This window comes from Cyprinus carpio, chromosome B1 (assembly GCF_018340385.1).
Source record: "Cyprinus carpio isolate SPL01 chromosome B1, ASM1834038v1, whole genome shotgun sequence".
NCBI lineage: Eukaryota > Metazoa > Chordata > Actinopteri > Cypriniformes > Cyprinidae > Cyprinus > Cyprinus carpio.
Window position 1 is genome coordinate 39,428,889 of NC_056597.1, and position 20,973 is coordinate 39,449,861.

At 34.3% G+C, this 20,973-nt stretch overlaps 1 protein-coding gene across 1 annotated transcript in view; it reads right to left on the minus strand.

Annotated features, from left to right (window-relative positions):
* LOC109091613 (VPS10 domain-containing receptor SorCS1-like) overlaps window positions 1-20,973 on the minus strand; it is a 159,669-nt gene that overhangs the window by 54,121 nt on the left and 84,575 nt on the right. The window contains 1 exon segment of the mRNA XM_042716094.1: window positions 14,374-14,473. Coding sequence (XP_042572028.1) covers window positions 14,374-14,473 — 100 coding nt within the window.

Sequence of the window (20,973 nt, forward strand, 5' to 3'; positions counted from 1 at the left end):
TATACATAATTATACTTTGGATTTTTGTCAATGTCTTTATGAATGTTGGGGTTGTGGTTGGAGTCAGACTCAGCTTGAGTTTCTTTCATTAGTTGAAGCACAAGTGTATTTAGAGGATGAGACACTGTGGGGGATTCACTGGCGAGGATGGCTTTATATTATATTATAAGACTGTTAATGATCAGTGAAAATTCAGTTTTGCAATCACAGGAATTTTTTTTTTTTTTTTTTTTAGATAGTAGATAGGCTAGATTAATTAAATATATAAATTAATTTAAAAATACATTTAATTAGATAATTAAAATAGATTAATATAATAAACACTTACTTTAAATAGTAATAATACTGTATTTATAAATGTAGCCTCAATTGTAGCCTCATTTATTGTTTTATTTACAATCCATATGTTATATGAATTTTTTATATATGCAGTATATATAAAAAATCAAATGAACCATGGCAATACAGCCACTAATGCAGTTGATAGATTTTAACTTGTATTTTTACTTGTATTGTAAAAATACATTCACAAAGTCAATCACAATAAAATAAATTAATTAATTTAAAAAAATAATAAAACAACAACAATGCATCTCAATTTGTAGTTCATATAAAAGACAGGAAGCTCATAAATTTGATAAACTCACAATTCATGTTCCTAATTTGCAAGTCTTAATGAGCGCTTTTAAAGTTGTGGCAGCACTGCCTCATGTTAAATGTGATATCTTCATTTCCAATCCCTGATTTGCTTGGTCCGATCGCATCATAATAGCAAAAGATCACAAACATTAATCTCTTTAACGCTGTCAATCTTGTAACACACTCCAATGAGTAATTCATTATGGCCTGAGTGTGCGCACTTTAACTCACCCTAAAGCACAGTCAGACCGTTAAATCTATAATTTCCTCTTTTTTCCCCTTCTATTCTGTTTTAGAGTGCCACCAGTCTTAAGTGTGTGCCAATTTCAAAAATAAATAAATAAATATAATCAACCTCAAATATAATTAAATCAGCGAGGCTAAACCGCTTTGAAACCTTATCACTGACAGAGAGCTGGAGGTGTCGCGGTCTAAAGAGTGTGTTTAAACCGTCACTAAATGGTTGAATTGCTTTAGGTTTGTTTTTTTCTGTTCCATTGAGTTTGTAAAGCTTATACAGACCGGATCTTAACTCTCCTCATAGCAACTTTATGGACACAAACTTTGATTATATTATCAGATCAATACCCCTCTTGCTGATGTAATACAGGTCAATGCAACTTGTTCAAGGACCTGCCCTGTTTCTTTCCTGGCACATAAAAATGTTAGTGTCCACTTCAGAATCGGTTTCCATTTCAATTGTGTTCTTGACACAGCTCTCCAGGGCAATAGTATTATTGAGTAGAGCAAGGCAGCAGAACTCGCCAGCCCATTCATCAAACGGGACATGCTAATGCTAACCATAGTGACTGGAACCCAGAAGACCAGCTCATCGATCATTAATGCCAACTCAACCAAGATGACCCATATGCCAACCAAATTCTATCATTTTATATAAGCAATTCATAATTTGACAATAAATAACATTTTTGTGAAAATAAACTTTTCAAATCTGCCTTTTCAGTTTCTGTTGGAACATGAAGGGTTTAATGAAAGAATGTTTCCAGCCTAAAGCTTTCAGCTCTGAGATTGTTGGTCCAGCTATGAAATTAAAGAGGGCCAAGCAATAGTAAATTAATGGGATTGCATTTGTTAGCGTAAATGCTATCTAAAAATAATTTTCCCTAACACAGTTTTAAACTTTAAATCAGTTGCAAGCAGCTTTATAACTAATATAATAGACTTCCAATGGAGAGAAAAAACAGCACCACCAACAACAACTACATACGTTATTTTTTGTGCTTTATCAACACAGTGAGAGATATACATTACGAAGCCATGAAATCAGTCACCTTTCCCTGAAAAAAAAAACAAAAAACAAAGATCACCTCTAAGATAGGTTTTAATACTAGGAGCAAACAGGGTCTTAAAAAATTGGTGAAATTTGCAGTACATTTCTGTGTGAACTGTTCCTTTAAGTCAGACATGTTCAGATTATATTCGGATCATGCTAGAATACACCAGACTGAACAGGAAGTGCACAAATCAGTCATACAAGCTGTCACAGGCTTTGAAGCTGTTATGGATTAATGCCTCTCCATCTGCATTTCTTTACCTGACACAGACATATGATAATACAATATGTAGATGCATGAAGGTGTACATGTCTTGCTCACTGTCGTTTAACCTTCAGTTGTGTGTAAATAAATGGAAGGAACAGGAGAAGACACGGACAGCAAAGAAAAGAAAATAAATCTTAGCTTAACACACTGTGGATGCTAAGATAAAATACAGATTTTGGTATTTTGCAAACCTACTTTACAAAGCTTTGATCAGCAATATAAAGTGAAATGCAAATAATTCAAGAACATGTAATTCCAGTTTTAGATCAAATTAAGGATGGTCTGTGTCGGCCTTGCCGACTTTTATAATGTGAGTCCCACATTACCAAGGGCAATTAATTTTATCTTCTTATCTCCGTCTCCATACTCCTGCGGCCTTGCAGAACCCACCTCCGTATCTTTCCTCTGATTCTGTATGTCAAGCTCATATCAGTGACTTGAAGCATAAGAGCAGAGGTTTCTGGGAAGACAAAGGTTAATGAAGCAGCAGATGAGGTTGCTGAAGAGATGCTTAGAGAGCGTGGTGGAGAATCTTTGAGTCCCGCTGTGCAGCGATACATCGCCTCTGATAGAATATTAATGAAATTAAGAACATGTTTTGGCTCCATCTCAAACTAATTGGATTGTCTCACTCCCGTAAATCCTGACTATAACGAGGTCGGTCATGAAAGCATTTTTATTTTATTTTATTTTTTTGTGACTGCTAACCTGACTTGGATAAATGGTCTTCTGAGCCTGGAATTCATATTCCTTTTTTTAGGTATTTTGCCTATGAATAGATAAATATAGATAGATGTGGTGTTGTAGGCCAGATTTAAACATGTGTTGAACCAACACTGCAGTCTTCTTTCTTTTTCCATGTAACACAGCTGTGTTCACTTCTTCAAAACAATTGCAACATAAATCATACTTGTGTCATTATTCATAAAAGCAATTATTTTATCATGGATATTTAAAAATAAATGATCACAAGAGACGCACTAGCGACTGATGCAAGAGGTTGTGGTCTTCAGTCTCCTTGTAAGTGCACCTGTCTCCCATGCTGGCATCCTGGGTTCGAGTCCTGCTCGAAGCATGTGTGAGTAGGACAAGTGGGGGTTACAACAGCAGTAAAAGGTTTGATGCCATTGTTTACACACACACACACACACACACACACACACACACACACACACACACACACACACACACACACACATACATATACTGTAATCCATTTCTGCTTAATTCAGATGGCAATACTCATATTTTCAAACTATGTTCCAAATGTGATCATCTATTTAAGTCGATGTTTCTCACATTCTCTCAGTGTGGGGTTGTGCCCCCAGGAGGATTCTCAGTGAACAACTACTTAAATTTAAATCTGTTCCTCATAAAGACTTTATGTGTCTTTGAATATAGTATATGAGTCATACTGACTACTTTTTAAATACTTATGTCCTTTTTGGAGCTTTTTTTTTTAGATTAAATCACTATCCTCTCATTCCTCTTTTTTTATTCTAAAAAGGAATAATAAAAAAATCGAATTAATAAATCTTAATTTCAAAATATGCATTTTTGCAAATCAAAGTTTGCAAAACAAAACATGCTGTAAAATAAGTCAATGTAGACCTAGTGACAAAACATTTATTCATTTTTTTTTTTCTATTTAAAAGTGTATTTTTGCATTATCCAGAAGTTTTCATTGTTTCCCAGTGAAGTTGTTTTCGTTATTACACAGTAAAAGTAAGGGAGCCAAAAGAAAAGAAAAAGTGGTTTAAGTTTTTCATAACAGTTTTTCAGTAAACTTTATATTATATATAAAAAATACAGTCAGTTCAATTTAATTTACATCTAATTTAAAAGTGACAACAACATTTAGAAAACACTGATTTAACTTGTTAAATAAGCAACAAACATGTATTAATTATCCAATCCCATGTATGAAATATATATATAAAAATTATAATGTTGCATTAAGAAAATACAGTTCAAGAGAAGGTTAATGCTATTATAACCTTATTGACAAGTACAGAACAGTTAATCAATGTTTATCTGAATTTTTGATCAGATGAAAATGAAGTCTCGATAAAAATGTGCACACAAGCTTGCACAGTCACATATATAAAACAGTCGTTATTTAAGCAAGCACACACGCACACACACACACACACACACACACACACACACACACACACACACACGATACACCAGCTCTTTCTTCCTCTGATGACTAAACATCATCATGTAAACCAAGCTGTTTGGCCTTACAGTGCTTACGTTACACAAATCTCTGCAACAGTCTTTGGAGGTGTGTACAGGTGGGCCCCACTTTTTTTTGCATCCAGCACAGGAAAGACTGAGCGCTAAGTTCCTTTTCCTCCCTTGCTGATGCTACAGATCTGAGGATTGAATCTGCTTCCTGAACTCAGAGCTGTGTTGTTGTTTTTTTTCTGCTCTTATTAGGGATGCAGGTGGTGAACCCGTCCATATTGCCTTATTAACCAAGGCTATTGTTTGCTCACAGGAAAACGGACCAATTAGGGTGAAATGCTGTGTCGGGTCCCAGGTGAGTGCTCAAGGTGTTCACAAAACATCCAAGGTGCTGTTATTTAAGGTTGCCTTGGGAGACAGAGTGCTGGGATAACACATGCCGATTATTGTGTGTGTGTGTGTGTGTGTGTGTGTGTGAGAGAGAGGTAGTTTGTGTTTGGGCTGTTTGGTGTTTTTGTATCAATCTCTATACATTTTCATTCCCTTTTCCTTAAAAATTAAAAATGTGTCAAAATTTACTCACCCACATGTCATTTCCAGATTAGAATGACTTAACACATGACTTTTAAATTTACAATGCAATATCTGAGTTACTTTTTCAAATAAGTAACTCAAGTCACTCTGTTTTCCCATTCATTCACTGACACCCGCAGAGGCACTTCCTTCAGCCTGAGGCTTATTACTTTCACTTTTGGTATGAAAGGGCTCTTACTGGTGCCAAAAATATAATGTGTTTTTTTTTTTTTTTTTTTTTTTTAACAAATAAGCAAGCCCAGCCCTGGTGACAAAAAGTAATGCATCACTTTCCATTAAAGGAAACTAAGCAACGCAATCAGTTACTTTATTTATTTATATAATTCTTTATTTAAATTTTTTTTTTTGGAGTAACGCAATGTAATGCCTTACTTTTTTAAAAGTAACTTTTCCTAACACTGGATGTAACATACAGAAAATTGAAAATTTGTGAAAAGCCTGTATTTTTTATTGGAATGATTTTTTGCATTTCCATTTCAAATGCAAATATAAAACTTCTGACTGCTCTATACAGAAAAAACACATCCCATTTTAATGTAAATGAAAAACACTTGCCACATAAACATCAGTTCACAACACTGAAAAATAACCTCCATAGTGGCTGAGACACTGTATGCACACTTTATTGTTGTTGCTGAAGGTCAGGACAGTTAAAAACACAAAGAAAATCAGCTAAATGTTAAATATCTTTCTCAGGAGGCACAATCTCCCACTTTGACTGAAAGGTTGTGCTGATGACTTAGTTTTAGGGCTCGTCTTGGAGGGAGTGGATGGTACTCATGGGGTTGCCAGGCGACAGGCGAAACTGATTACGACTCAAGCATTCCAGCACTTGCATGGAATACCTTGAAAACCATCAAAACACTCCAGCTTTAAACTTACAGTACATACAGTGCTGCATACTACACTCTTAAAAATAATATATATATATATATATATATATATATATATATATATATATATATATATATATATATTGTCATCTATGGTTCCATGAAGAATCTTTAACATCTATGGAATTTATCCATTGCACAAAAGGTTATTTTTAATGGAAAAAGTTATTCTGGTACATTAAAAAGGTATTTCAAAGGTACATTGACTCTCATGGTAAAAAAGAAATAAATAAATAAATAAATAACTAAAATCAATGTTTACCAGCAAGTGTTCTTCAAAATATGAGTTCAACAGAAGAAAGTAAGATTGAAACAACATGAGGGTGAGTAATGATCACAGAATATTCATTTTTGGGTCCCTTTAAGAACTGCTCATGAAAGGATCTTTAAGGAACTTGAAAACTGGTCATCTATGGCATTCCTGAAAACACCCCTTATGGAACCTTTATTTTTAAGAATGTAGAGCAAAGCAATAAGTGATATTACATAATGGAAAATGTCCTCCTTTCATAATGAAGAAATGAATGTCAATGCCAAAAGACAGCATTAATCTTTCATGTTGGAACCCTTTAACTTAGACACAAGTTTTTTGCCTATAATGTACTTTCAAAGTTTTTCATCTCTTATTCTCTTTGTATGTGCATATCCTTTCATTCACTCCCTCTACATGAAAACATGAGCACAATTCTTTCCCCAAAAAGATCAACCCCTGTTATCTGGCAATTATCTTTCCATAGACACATATGAGCTTGTCAGCGGGGTGAGGGGGGTAAAGCCAAACTGAGGGTGAACGGTTGAGCTGGTCAGGCAAGCTGAGCCTAATTAAAGCTTTGGGAAGAGAAAGGTCAGGGATGCAGTGCCTTCCACCGATGAGGGAAAATGTGAAGTCTTCATATGAGAATGAGAAATGTCAGACGAGAGCTCAAGCAAACGAAGCAAAGGTCTCTTGTGTGATTGAGAGTCTGCCGAAGAGCCAAGCTAACAAGAAATGGTTTGAGGCACGAGGAAGGGAATGCAGATGAGAGGGGGTCATTTAACACATTTCGGCTGAAAACATGGCACTGAGTGGCCATTCATAACTATTTAATGTTCTGTGCATCAGTTGACCGTGTTAAAGCAATCAAAAAGACAAGCTGGCAAAACAACATTTTAGCATGATTTAAAGGGATAGTTCGCCATCTTGACCTTACAAACTTGTTTGATTGTCTTTCTTCTGAAGAAAAGAAAAGAAAATATTGTGAGGAATTGTTCTACTCTGTTTGTACACACAGTGAAATTCAATTTAAAAAAAAAAGTGAAAGTGACGTGACATACAACCATGTATGGTGACCCAAACTCGGAATTCGTGCTCTGCTTTTAACCCATCCAAAGTGCACACACACAGCAGTGAACACACACACACACACCGTGAACACACACCCGGAGCAGTGGGCAGCCATTTTTGCTGCAGCAGCTGGGGAGCAGTTGGGGGTTCTGTGTCTTGCTCAAGGGCACCTCAGTCGTTGTATTGAAGGTAGAGAGAGCTCTGTACATTCACTCCCCCCACCTACAATTCCTGCCGGCCCGAGACTCGAACTCACAACCCTTGGATTGCAAGTCCGACTCTCTAACCATTAGGCCACGACCTCCCCCAAAAGGGGATTTTTAGGGACTAAAATGACACTGGATCCAATTGAATTTCATCATATGAAAAAAAAGATGAAAGATTTTTAAAAAAGTTATTGTGTTCTACAGAAGAAATTAAACAACTATTATATAATTACTTAATTATATTAAATAATGATTAAATAATAATAATAATAATAATTATTATTATTGTTGTTGTTTCAATATAATATAATATAATATAATATAATATAATATATATAATATAATATAAATATAATATAATATAATATAATATAATATAATATAATATAATATAATATAATATAATATGTATAGTATAGTATAATATATTATGGTATAGTATGCATTAATCAAACATTGCATTGCTACCACAATGCGACCAATTATACTAAGAACTAAGATAAAATGAAGCTGCTCTAAGAATTTGATGCTCATTACTGAGGATGCATGGTGATTATCCTCATTATTAAAATAAATAATAAATTAATTTTTAAATAAAGGATACCTTTCCCTTTACTCTCTCTCTCTCTCTCTCTCTCTCTCAACCCTGTTTTAATCACCTCTCTGTTCTCTCTCTACTCATTGCAGGCATTTTGAAATGATGCCTGAGGGCTAACAGATGTTCATCTTTATTTCTTTCTCAGTTAGGCCGTTTGCTTCCGCCCCATCAGTGAGTGTTTCCCCTGCAGAGCTCATTCCATCAGAACTGCCCACACCACCTCAGAAACCGACTGAAAAGCTCACTCATTAAGCCTAGCTTCTTGCCTTTTCACTTTGTCGGCACACAAAAACTGCTACAGCTTCAGTTCTCACAAAGTGAGTCATGAATTAAAGATAGATAAGCACCTATCAAAAATTTCAGAGCCGTCTCATTTCAGAATGGCTGCTAGGTTCTTCAAGGTTTTACAGTATTTATTCAATTTATGATGGTAAAGATGTGTTGTTATGCTAAGAGACACATACTCTCTTGCTACTGTATACTAAAAGACAACACACTAGATTCTTTAAAATAAAGGCTTTTTTTCCGCAACAATGCCATAGAACTTTAATTTTAATTTCAAAATAAGTTTTTAAAATAATATTTTTTTCCTCTCTCCCTCTCTTAATGTGAAGTACATTTTAATAATCTAAAGAACCTTTTGTGGAATGGAAAGTCTCCATGGATGTTCTACATGGAACCACGGATGCCAATTATGGACCATAATTTGTCAGTGTACTGTATAATTACACTTATTTCACCACTTGGCGTCAACAGCAAATGCTAAAAGCTTAGTGAGAATCCTACACAAATGATCTAAATCTCAACCTCGGTTTAGTGACGTTAACTGCCTCAGCCATCAGCTATCACTGTTTATCATGAGGTCACTATCAGCCCTTCATTCCCAGCAGGCCATGTGTGTGGTTGACAAGTGGGTGTTTAATGTGGATTTTGTGTTTTAAAATGTTTTACTTTTTAAAAAAGGCAGAAATTATGAAAACAGGTCCTTGTAATTTCATACTCATAAAGCACATATACTGTATGTTAAACATGCACACATGCACACAACTACACACAATGACTGTATGATGGTAAACTTCAAGTGGGGTTCATATGATATTAGGGGTTAGGAGAAACAGGGGTTTTGCAAGCCAACAGAGAGCCGTTAAATGAAATGACAAAAAAAAAAGGTTAAAATTTCACTTTGTAAAAAGACAGTTCACTCGCTCTTATCTGAAAGAAAGGTCCCTTGTGATAATTACAGACTGGGGCACTAGAGGAGAACAGACTGTCAAAACATTTTTACCTTTCATTATTTAATAGTGGGTTTTCATCTCTTTATGTGTATGACTTTGCGTAGGTTTTGCTATCCTTGTGAGATCATAATGTTTTTTATATTTATATTCACAGAAGGAAAGTAAAATCAAATCAAATCACACTGAAAAGATTCATTAAGATGGGCATTTAATCACTCATTTTAATTGATCATTTTAGGCTATGATAAATGTATTAAGCTTATATTAAAGATATGCAAATTCTGTCATAATTTACTCATGTCAAGTAAATCATTCCCAAACCTCTATGTCTTTTTCTTCTGTAGAGCACAAAAGAAGTTACTGCACAATTAATGGTGACTGGTGTTTGTGAGTTTAAAAAGGGCACCTTAAATGATCATAAAAGTGTGCTATATTACAATAGCTTTGAACAGAATGAAGTTGAAGTCGTTATTTGCTCCGAATCTTTCAGGCTGTCCTTAGAGCATTAATGAGAGAATAAGCCATGCCTGATTCAAGAATTGTTCTTTTAAGATATTTTTAGTGAATCAGTTGATCTAATTCACAAAACTAGTCCAAATAATTCACTCATATATTGACATGATGTGGTTGGATGACTTAATAGTCCATTCACAGCAGTTAGCAGCCCACTGAAGGGAAAGATTATTGGAGAATATGTTTTTTTTTTTTTTTTTTTTTTTTTGGTGCCTAGATTTTTTTTTATAAGGCTGATATGATATCAAACTTACTGTGAGTATACAGTTTACTAGCATGATGCATGTACATTTAAAATAGTATGGATGGAAGTTGTCTTCAGTAAGGACACAGATTAATAGGATGGCTTTTTACACACATTTAATCCAGCGAAGCTTAACCTGAAAGAAATGACTTGTCTTGAGTTATCATCTTAAGATACAGTCACATCAATCAAGAATAATGTTTTTCTAAGCCATGAGCGATTTAAGTCTAACTCACATCTAAGTGATGAGCCATGATCTAAATCTGAGCTAAATATAATATTGTATAACAAAAAGAGACTGAATATTATTGGAGTGTAAATAATCGGATGTGGAGCTTGTGGTTTCAGTGGCGAAATGTCATGTGGGTAATTTGTTCGGTGGGAGGGAAAAAGCAAGCAGACATTTAAATGAGAAAAATGAGCAATGCCTTAAATGCTTTGTAGTGAATATGAAATTTACTTGAGATGATTGCTATTATATGCTGTCCTGAAATAGCCTGTGCTTTACAGGAGAATGATTTAATTTTATTATACATTTCACAGAGAAATTTCTCAGTGTGGAAAATTTGAGTGGCTTTTAGGAGTGCATTACAGGCTGTGACAAATTGGATTTGAGGCATCAACAAATACCAAAATATGCCAAAATCTGTTCCAGGGGGAAAAGTGTTCCTGCAAAATTATGTTTTGCAAGTCATACAGTGCTATAGCAAAGATTATATGAAGTCAGAGTGTAATGAGATGGAGAAAATGAATTCACCCTATAAAACTGACTGTCATATTGGGCTAAAATATTTCTCTAAAATCATTAAAGGATGGTGGATAATTAGACTAGTGAGGTAGGAGCCAAACCACCGTGTGGTAGTTTTGAACAGTGAGTGCCACGGGGAAAAGGTAAATGCGTGCAGCAGAAAGTGCAACCACAGCAGATTGTAGACAGTGGAGAGGAAAATGAAACGGTGGCAGTGCCAAAACCCCAGAAGAGAAGCGGTCAGCTATGGTTTAAAGACTGTCAGTGAGAGAGAACACAAATGAGACACACACAAAACTAATATTGAATGAATTAAAGCTGTTAATTCTGTATTTTGGATACTGTATTACCATGCCAGAACATTTTTTTTTTTTTTGCATTTTTGATGTGTTTATATCCCAAAAAACAGATAAATAAGGCAAAAGTAAATATACATACACTACTGTTCAATAGTTCGGGGTCGCTAAGATTTTTTAATGTTTTTGAAAGAAGTCTCTTCTGCTCACAAAGGCTGCATTTACTTGATCACAAATATAGCAATATTGTGAAATGATATTACAGTTTTAAATAACTGTTTTCTATTACACATGATCCTTCAGAAATCATTATAATATGCTGATTTGGTGCTGAAGAAGCATTTCTTATTATCAGTGTTGAAAACAGTTGTGCTGCTTAATATTTTTGTGGAAAAGTGATACAGGATTTTAAAGTAATATATAAAAAAACATTTATTTGAAATAGATATTTTTTTGTAACATTTTAAATGTTTTACTGCCACTTTTGATTAATTTAATCCATCCTTGCTAAAAAAATTAAATAAATAAATGGACCCAACTTTTGAACGGTTGTGTATTAATAATTTAAACTTTTTACAGTTACATATACAATAATTGTAGTATATATAAATCTGCAGCAAATCTCAAAATGAATATTTTTTTAATACTGTACATTATAATGTTGCTTAAATTTATATTAGTTTTTTGTTTATATTTTTGTTTATTTTGTTTTATTATAATTTTTATTCTTTTATTTGGCTAAAATCTTGTCTAAATAATTGTTATATTTATTTTTGCCCTAACATACAGTATTAGAAAAACACTTCAGACAGCGAGTGAGAGAGAGAAACAATTTTAATATATTCAGTTTATTACTATAACATGAAAATAATTATCAGTATCCAGCAGAACTGTAGGAAGTTACTACTTTTGTCATATTTGTCACTTTTGTCATATTGGAGCCATATTCATTTATTCATATTTTTCAATGTTTAGAAAGTGTTAGGAAAGTGAAAGCGAAAGTGGTATTGTGTCCAAGTGTTGTGTACCTTTGTTATGAATTTTCCAAGTGCACACACAGTAGTGAGCACACACACACCGTGAACACACACCCAGAGCAGTGGGCAGCCGTTTTTGCTGTGGCACCCGAGGAGCAGTTGAGTGTTCGATGCCTTGCTCAAGGGTTTCACCTCACTCGTGGTATAGAGGGTGGAAGAGAGCGCTGATCATTCACTCCCCCCACCTACAATTACCGAGACTCGAACCCGTGAACTTTGGGGTGAATACAGTATGTTCCACTGCGTCATCGAGAACACCATCAGCTAGCATTAATGGGTTAATAAAGCTCTACTATCCACTCCTCCCTATATTCATTATGGTTCTTTGTGATGTGCTGCATTGACCAGCCCTGCTTCAATTCACCATCCGCAATCAAACATAATCACTGCTTGTTTTTTATAAATAGACATCCCACATTACATGTTAATGTAAAAGCAGAAAGATGGATGTTGACTATTCTATTAGAACCAAAGCTTTTATTATGTTTGTAGTAGAGCCCTTAATTACCCCACCTGGTTTTACAATCCATTGCGCTATTACCGAGCTTGGGGTTCCGTCTTCATTACTGGCTGGAAAATGAAGCACTTCAAGAGTATTGTTCACTCCACCCCCTCTGGTGTACAATCCAAACTGCGAAGAAAGACTATTGATTCTCTTTGGCATTCAATACACTGAAAATCCCTATATTCACCTGGTTCTTCGAGTGATGTGCTGCATTTGGGTTGAATTCAGTATCACCATCCGTCATCGAGAACAACCATCAGCTATGTTCTTTGTGTGTTATAAAGCTCTACTATCCACTCTTCCCTATATTCAGTATGGTTCTTTGTGATGTGCAGCATTGATCACGGCCCTGCTTTATTCACCATCCGCAATCAACATAATGTTTGTAGTCACAGCCCTTAATTACCATCCCAGATGGTGTTATAATGCTATTGGAAATGGAAGCAGAGTTAAATGTAAAAGCAGAAAGATGGATGTTGACTATTCTATTAGAACCAAAGCTTTTATTATGTTTGTAGTAGAGCCCTTAATTACGACCCAGACCTGGTTTTATAATGCCATTGGAAGTGAGAGGAGCTTTTTATGTGAGCTTGGGTTCCGTCTTCATTACTGGCTGGAAAATGAAGCACTTAGATGCAACAAGAGGAAGAAAAATCTCCTGTGGGTTCATCTCTCCCCCTCTGGTGTACAAGTTTGCAACTTTGCAGAAGAAAATGATTATCCTTTGGCATTCAGAGTGGATGAACAATACAGTATAGTGTTGAGCAGATGTTGATGATATTTGTGTGTGTTGGTGGTAGAGATGCCATCTAGACACAATGTAATTAAATCTGCCGGTTCAGAACTGCTGGGAAATATGAATCCCTAAATAAGTGGCCACAACTGTAGGCAAAACAAAATTGATCTGTTAGAAAAACACCCCAGATTATTACATCATGATTGCCAAGGTTCCTGAATTGAATAGTGAAGTGAACAAGACTGAGCAGCAGTGTTGGGGAGTAATTAACCAAAAGTAGCGGCACAACTAAATTGCACTACAAAGTATTCGACCAGATACAATTATAAATCCTTAACTTTCACTAAAATTCACACACTTCACAAAGCTTACAGAGCTAGCATGTAGTTTAGCACGTCTTAGTGTTAACTACTGGAGGTGCGTTCCATCTTCATTACGGGCCATAATTAGTTGACTAAAAGCCACCATTAAGCAATAACTGACTCTTCGTGATAAAAGAAAAGAGTAAAGGAGGAGGAAAAGAGGTTTAATAAAGGAGGACAGAGAAAGGTAGCTTGCACTGTCAAAGCAAACTCCCAAGCCTCAAGCCATAAATACAAGCCTTCTTGTCATTCCTTTGATTAAAACACTTGCAATTTATGAATCTCTTTTCATCCAGCTCATAATTCATTAACCCTCAAAGTAAAAAAAACAGCCTTATCAATATTAATGATATGTGTGTTTTGCTATGAATGCTATTATAACTCAAAGTGAAAATTGCATGCTGTAGTCAGTGAATCTTTAAAATGCATTGATCTCATAAAAAGCGGGAAAGGTTCGTAAATACTACCACAGGATAAATTAGCCAACAGCGCACTGAGCCAAGATGAAGACCTGTGAAATCCTTCCAACACTGTTAGCGGTCATAAATGAGCAGGGGGTTTGAGCTCTGCATGCACATGAGCATAATCACCTTGAAAAATGTTTTGACACCTACGTAAAAGAGACATCATGAAGACTAACAATACGTAGGTGTAGCAGACGGAAAAAAACAGATGCCATAAATCTTACCTTGCGCTTGTTGTTGGGGCTGACATATAGATAGCTGAGGATGGTCTTTACACCCACTTTTTCATTGAGTTTCTCGTAAGTGGTTCCGTAATCTGTTGACCTGAAATGTAATCAGAGGCTTAAATGAGAACTTGGGGAATCAGTTGTTGTAATTAAAGACCCGCTGTGCACTTTAAACAAGGCTGTAGTGAGTATGGAACTGTAGCTTATTCATGGAAGCAAAGCATTTCTCAAGTTCCTAATTTGATTTAAGGAAGGTAATTACAGATTTAAGAAATGTTGCAGCAATTTGTTGTAGTTATGCAGTGGCCATGACCCTTTACAGTGCCTTCAGAAAGAGATGGAAGAATCATCCTGATCTTACGATCATCAATGTTTTATGACATGGCATATCCGTAAGAACATCTTTACATGTACTTTCATAATGGCTTTTGCTGTCTTTGAAATATGGATAAAGGCATAATTCACCCAAAAATGAAAATCACCCCATGATTTACTCACACTCAAGCCATCCTCGCTGCATATGACTTTCTTCTTTCAGACAAATACAATCTGAGTTATAGTACAAGATGTCCTGGCTCTTCTAAGCATTATAATGGCAGTGAAAGGTGGTTGAGATTTTGAAGCCCAAAAAAGTGCATCCATCCATCATAAAAAGAGCTTCATATGACTCTGGGAGGTTAGTAAAGGAAATCAATCACAAAAAGCAAATCGATGCATTTGTGTAAGAAAAATATCCATATATAAAACTTTATAAACCTTAATCTCTAGCTTCGTATGCACGTGCACAAGAGAGTGGCATTCCAGTGTGTGACGTAGGATGCAGGCGTAGCGTAAGGTCAAGTGAGAATATGCTAGTCCTGCGAGAACCAAATTTTGTTTACAGCAAAGGAAAACCAGTCTCCTTTTAGCTTGTAGCCAAATCTACAAACATTTTTCTTTATAAATCTTCATTTTGTACGTCTTATTCTTGGCTGGTGTTTTGCTTATTACTCTGCGCTTGGGTGGCCGTCACTTCTCACCAGAGCTTACGCTATGCCTACATCCTATGCTTCTCTCTTGTGAACACGCATACTACTTTATTAATATATATATATATATATATATATATATATATATATATATATATATATATATGTATATATATATATATATATATATATATATATATATATTATATATATATATATATATATATATATATATATATATATATTAAAAATATATAACTTAGACTGGATTCATCTGAAAGTGAATTTACAACTAAAATGGCTTGAGGATGAGTAAATAATGAAGTAATTTTCATTTTTGGGTGAACTATGCCTTTAAATTGTATGCAAACAAAAATTTAAATGAACTAAAATATATTTTAATGACATTACCATTATACTATAATATAATTAAATTTTTAATTAAAGTTGCAATTTAGCATACTTAAAATTTATTTCAACAATATGTTAAAGTGTATTTTAATTAAACACAATTAATTTTAAAACAATTCATAAATCAGCATTTAATCAGTGTTTTTTTATACCATTTTTTTTCTTCAGATATGACAGATATTAATTCTGAAGTTCACCGTAGTAATATAGTTACTACTATAACTAATTTTTCATCAAATCTTGTTGATAGAGAATTTGATATGTTTTAAGTCAGCAAATATTTAGATTCATTTCAAAATAATTTCTGTAAGTAGGCACCATGCCAGCCCATCATCCTCATGCTCATTGGTATTTACACAAAATGTTAAAAAAAAGAGACCATCAGTCAAAGCCAAGGAAAGATACACAGAGAGTTTTATCTTGAGAATCTGTCATCACTCAACATTAAGTTTCAAATTTAATAAGATTTTACTAACTGACTTTCCATTTTCAACTTTCAGTCTTAAAGTAGGTCTGAATAGTAGTAGAAGCTTAGCCGTGTCTAGACACAATACAATACTAATTTCAACTAAAAACAACAAGCCAAATAGTAATATTATATATATATTATTTTTGTCATCAGATCAATAATAGGCCGATATATCGGTGCAACAACATTAGAATAAAATCCAAGAGACAGACTAGGTCAACACAACAACATTCAATGTCAGGAGCATAAAACAGGATACACAAAGACAGCTTGTCAGGATTGCATTAATTCTACAAATAAGACTTCACAAATGACCGCTGAAACAAAGGGAGCATTTAACGGTTGACTAATGAGCTCTAAATGCAACACAGGTGTGTGGTTACTATGGTAAACCGCTGAAACAAAGGGGAGGATGCCCTCTGTTGACTGTTAGGGGAACAACAGACACTTCCCTGACATCTACATAAACAAACACAGCCATTTCAGAGGATACAGCTTTGTTGCTTTGGTGCTATATGTAGCATTTGTCGGTATTAACTACATATATCATGCATTTTTCCTAGGGCCCGGGAAGGTCACTGAGATGAAATTAAGGTTCTTAGCATTGGTAAACAGAGCAGAGGAAAACAGTCATTTAGCTCTTTTATCTCAGCGGACTTACAACATACCACAAGGCCCTTTGCAGTTCAATGCTTCAAGTTAAAGCACAATGACATAGAAACGCATGCACCTTTAAGCCCTGCCGATTTGCAAATATACATTGCAGCTTGAAACAACAAAATGACTTTGTTGCAATATGGGTTCACAAACATTATTCAGGATGCTCTTGGAAATTTAAATAAGCTCATTAAGTCCTTATTTAGACAATGGCAAAGTGATCTAATGACATCAGTAATTAGAACATTATTTCGATTCATATTTTTGTATAAATACTAAAATATACAATATGGATGTTTGTCAGTATCTAAAATATGTAAGAACTGTAGTTATGAACAACTTTAGAGATGTTTGAATTTCTATGAATCCTGGTAACACTTTACAGTAAGGTCCTATTACTAATGTTAGGATACGTCACAGCATTAGCATGACATTGAGTCTAATTAATAATAATAAATGAGTAACAAATCTTTTCGAAGAATGTTTCAATTGGTCACATTCATTTTAACTATGTATGTTTCCCTTTTTGTTATTAAAGTAAGTCATCTAAATCCACACCTTTCAAGTTTATACTGTACATTAAATTAATAGCTTAAATTGGTCATATTTAATACCTGCAATTAATTAAAACTTGTTACTGCTAAACTTTTAAATGAACTGAAAACCATTTACTCATTATTAATCAATAATTAATACTGTTACTTGTTTGGTCTGGGAAGCTTACAAGTGAAAATGCAGATATCTCTACAGTTGTATAGACTGTACCTATACAAATGACCATTTTAATATAAATAATATAAGAAATATTGTTGGGGGAATTTATATTTTATTTATTTATTTGATTATTTTATTTATTTATTTATTTCTACCATTCTATGGCTGTGATACACAAGTACATTTTTACATTAGATTACTGTCAATAAAGCCCAACTGCCTTGTTTAGAAAAAAATACAATAAATAAATAAATCAATAAAATAATACAGAAAAACAAGGGCACAATTGTACTGTATTAATCTGAAAGAATTTTACAGGGTTTTGACATATATGTTGTATTTTGTATTTTTGTATGTTTTTTATTTTTTGCACTGTCACCGCATTGTGTTTGTCGTTTAGAGTTAAAGAAATGTCCTAATTAAATAATGGAATAATGTCCTGGAAGAACAATTACCCAGTATAGCGATATGGATTCTATATATATATCTATATAATAATATCTAATATATATATATTCTAATTTGTAACTAAGATTATCAGTATAAGTTTACAAAAAAAAAAAAAAAAAAAAAGCGATTTAAAAATTCCATGTCTGATTCATTGTGTGTTACTTGCGGTTTCATTTTAATTGCTTGTAAAATCTATACATTTTTGTGTAAAAATTGTTATTCTAGTTCCTCCACCTTTTATTTTTTTTTTGTTTTTTCAGTGTAGTTATTGACTGTTTCACCACAAAAGTCCATTAATGACCCAACCCCATTTTTAATCTTATGCAAAGCTGAAAAAATTGTCATTGCAAAGCTAGTATATTTCATCCTTGGCTCCCATCGACAAACCGACATCTTGGCAATTCAAAGAACTATCGGCCGATTCGCCAACGCTGGTAACACGGTAGGTCATGTTCGCTCTATAGGTCGTAAAGCAGTTGAGAATGATGACACCCCATCATGATCCTCTGGAGTAAACCGGGGTTTACAGTTTCTTGCTAAAGGGCTCAACAGAAGTTTCGTCTTACACTTGCTTGCACGTCGGTTTAGCCACATCACAAAATCAACAACCATGTGTCCTGACCAGAAATCAAGCTGCACGGCCATGACCCTGAGATCACTTTGAGGATGATAAATAGCAACACGGTTTAACCTAAAAAGCATAAATTCCAAGTACATAAAAGTAGTTTTGTGACGATTCTGAGGAATTACACATAAATCAAAGCAATTGACAACCAGTAAGGGGATTATAAGGACATATTTTTCGTGCCAGAATAATGGTAGCCGACACGTCATAATCCAGAAGAGAGCGGTCGCCTCATTACAGATCATACTATCCAATTGAAAGCGGTTATTGAAATAAAATAAACAAAAAAAACTTTACCTTGAGTTGTTTTAGATTAGCGGTTATCTCGCACTCATACATACACACAGTGTGATAAGACAAAGAGAGCAGGAGAAGAGATCCACAAAACGGGTGGTTACATTTCCTGTTATATGAAAGTTTGGAATATTGACAGCATTTGAAAATAGGCGCGTTTGAAAGATGTGGTGAGTTTTAGAAATATCAGTCATTAATCTACTGTGTCTACTGTGAAACGTGTGTTCGGTTGAGACCTGACATTTTCTTAAACCATGTTTGTAGGTGGTGAGAACTGCAATTTCCAAATGTCTTTTTTAGAAGAGCAACGTCTTGCCAACTCGCACACAAACGATGCAAAAAAGACACGTACAGCAGAGAATCAAAATATCTACTACCACTTTAAAAGTGTGCAATCAAACGTCCAACCGTAAAAATAAAAATGATGTTTGGATGTTAAAGTTTTACAAACCTCATTTGACTTGCAGTTTGATAACTCCAGAGAACTGCAGTGCTATTCTTACATCTTTAAAAACACTTGGAACATCATCTTTTTATAACAAGCTTCTACATTGTTTTTTTTTTTTTTGGGTTGTTGTTTTTCTCCTTTTTTTTCGACTTCCGCCTTTCAAAATTCTTGCCTCAAGCTGTATTACATGCAAACAGCGTTGTTTCCGCTTATCGGCGTTTGACCTTCGGACTAGTTAGTTTTAATTATTAGCGTCTTTAATTACTACATTAAAAACATGGCCACTTCAAATAGCTTGCTTTTTAAAGAGGAGGATTTGTTCTACTACCTTAGTCACTTTCTAATGGTTAAACCATGTTTTGTGGCATCCAAAATAATTTTAGTTGAATCCATTATATCACAAGCGTTAAATTGCAAGGGGTAAGATACCAGTGGTAGCTGTCATTCATTAGGAAGAATCAAGTCCGCTACCATACTGAACAGATGTTTGTGTAATAATGTATGTTACTCACCCCAGTCGTAACTATTTTCCCCCAAACATTCCCTGTGGATGTGGCCTGGATATAATATAGACTTTGTACTGGAGGTTGAAGCAGTTGGGGTTGGGGAACGCATAACTAAAGCACTGCAAATTGCTTGATCAGAATACGTTTTCAAATACGAGTACAGTAACAAACATTTTACAAAGAAAATATAATATTTTTTTTTTGGTTATATAGGTAAGTAAGCAAGTTACTTTGTTTCCCATTTATTCACTGACACTTACCCCAGTCAGAGGCACTTCCTTCAGTCTAATGCGTATTACTTTCACTTTTATGTGGGCTATGTGTCCTGGGTCTCGTCGCATTGAGGATGTTATGTAGTGTAAACAACTTTTATTTTAAAAGAGCAAGGACAGTCCTTCTGTCGTGACAAAAATATGTTAAAACCTGGTAAATAGGCATTATCAGCTCAACCAAAGTTCGTGCAGTACGAAACTTAATAATACAACGTGTGAATGTATTTTATTAATACTGGTCATATTTTTATGTTTAAGTGTATGTTATTATACATTGTAATTGTATTTTACTAAAGTCATTCTTATTTTTAAGGGGGAATTTGTATTTATTGTTAAGGTGGATTTTATTATTCATAAGTAGTAGGTTTAACATTCTTTTTGTTTTTTTTCACAACAGGAGGTCACTGAATATATTTATTGTTAAAGTGCAGTTCAGCTTAACAACTCAAATAATGCATGAGTTTTAACAAAATAATTACTGCAAGTGCCTTTAAAAAAAATTATAAGCTTCACATTTCTGCTTTACATAATTCCTCCAAAAAAATGGCCCAGTTCACTTCCACCGAACTGTACACTGTAAAAAATTAAAACTTCTCCAACTCAAAATTTTCTAGTGACTGGTTACCATGTAAATTTTCAGTTTGCCCTACTGTTGAATTTATTAAAAAAAAATCACACTAATTCAATTTGGCCAATTGAAACATGTAGATGTGTCACTAATTCACACTAATATCAATTTGGCCCACTGGCAAATTTAGACGTGGTCAGTCAATAGAAAAAAAT